Source organism: Acanthisitta chloris, unplaced genomic scaffold (genome assembly GCF_000695815.1).
Source record: "Acanthisitta chloris isolate BGI_N310 unplaced genomic scaffold, ASM69581v1 scaffold24795, whole genome shotgun sequence".
NCBI classification, from domain to species: domain Eukaryota; kingdom Metazoa; phylum Chordata; class Aves; order Passeriformes; family Acanthisittidae; genus Acanthisitta; species Acanthisitta chloris.
In genome coordinates, this window is record NW_008675678.1 from 1 (window position 1) to 1,592 (window position 1,592).

Sequence of the window (1,592 nt, forward strand, 5' to 3'; positions counted from 1 at the left end):
TTGATTCTATGATTCTATGATTTCTATACAACTGATACAAAAATGAATTCACATAATATAAATAAATTATCTTTCTCCCGACTTTTTCCCCAGTTGCCTATCGGAATCTGGGCCAGAACTTGTGGGGGCCACACAGGTACGGGTGTCTCTCAGGAATTCAGGTGCGGAGCGTTGTGTCGGGACCTTGCGCCGCTCACAGCCTCCTCATCACCACCGAGGGCAAACTCTGGAGCTGGGGTGAGTCATGCCAATGGAAGCCCATCCCCAAAAAATCCCACCCTGCTGGGAGGCTCCATCCTCCCCGTTTTGCTGCCCAAAAAAAATAAGATCTGTTTTGGTTCAGGTCGCAATGAGAAAGGGCAGTTGGGCCACGGCGACACGAAGCGCGTGGAAGCGCCGAAGCTCATCGAGGTGTTGGGGAGCGAAGCCATCGTGTTGGCAGCTTGTGGTCGCAACCATACCTTGGCACTTACAGGTATTTTTTGGAGGGGAGGAGGGAAATGTCACATTTTGGGGCAAATTGCTTGAAATCTGCTTGGTTTGCTTCCAAAATGTTGGGGTTTTGTGTTGCAGAGAGTGGCTCAGTGTTTGCCTTCGGGGAGAATAAAATGGGACAGTTGGGGCTGGGGAACCAGACAGATGCTGTGCCCAGCCCTACACAGGTATGGCCACTCCTTACCCCTTCTTCCCTGCATGGTTTTGGGTGAAAACCAGCAGATTTATGGTTTTCTTAGTTGAAAAAAAAACACTCCCTAGCAAAGCCCAAACCCCTTTGGGACACAAGCACTTCCCTCTCTGTGTGGGATTCATTTCCAGCTGTGGTGGGAAAACAAAATGCAAGAATTATTGAAATTAAATTTTAAACCCCCAGATTTGAGGATTTGGGGGTTTCTCCATAGAAATTCAGCTTTTTTTGCCTTTTTTCTCCCTCCTTTTTTAACCCTTTTTTCCCCTCTTTCCCCACAGATCATGTACAATGGGCAGCCCATCACCAAACTGGCCTGCGGAGCTGAATTCAGCATGATCATGGATTGCAAAGGAAACCTCTACTCCTTTGGGTGCCCTGAGTATGGGCAGCTGGGTATGGGGCTGTTTTGGGGTGATTTCCTTAGGTTTGGGATTGGGAGAAGAGGGAAAAAAATCTCCCTGCCTCAGTTTCCCCAACTGAGCCATTGAAACATCCCTAGTACCTCCAGCAGAAGTAGGGGGAGCAGGAAGTAAAAGGGGTTTGTGGAAGAGGAGAGTTCTGATGGAAAATCATGGAGTGCAGCAGGAGAGATCCTAGTTTGATCCCAGTGTTGATCCACAGGGCATAATTCCGATGGGAAGTTCATCGCCCGGGCACAGCGGATCGAGTACGACTGTGAGCTGGTGCCGCGTCGCGTCGCCATCTTCATCGAGAAGACCAAAGATGGGCAGATCCTGCCTGTCCCCAACGTGGTGGTGAGGGATGTGGCCTGTGGAGCCAACCACACGGTATGGATCAGGAGCCACAGCCTGCTCTGGCACCAGGAATTCACTGGGAGAGAGTGTGGGGGCATGGGATAGGAAATGTTTGCAGGAGGTATAGAAGGATGGAGGTTTGCAGCAGG

General features: G+C 50.2%; 1 protein-coding gene across 1 annotated transcript in view; it reads left to right on the forward strand.

Annotated features, from left to right (window-relative positions):
- Positions 1–93: 93 nt before the first annotated feature.
- RCC2 (regulator of chromosome condensation 2) overlaps positions 94–1,592 on the forward strand; it is a gene marked incomplete at both ends in the record, with an annotated part of 3,288 nt that continues 1,789 nt past the window's right edge. The window contains 5 exons of the mRNA XM_009075857.1: positions 94–237; positions 344–475; positions 574–662; positions 967–1,081; positions 1,310–1,476. Coding sequence (XP_009074105.1) covers positions 94–237; positions 344–475; positions 574–662; positions 967–1,081; positions 1,310–1,476 — 647 coding nt within the window. The remainder of the gene's footprint in view (positions 238–343; positions 476–573; positions 663–966; positions 1,082–1,309; positions 1,477–1,592) is intronic.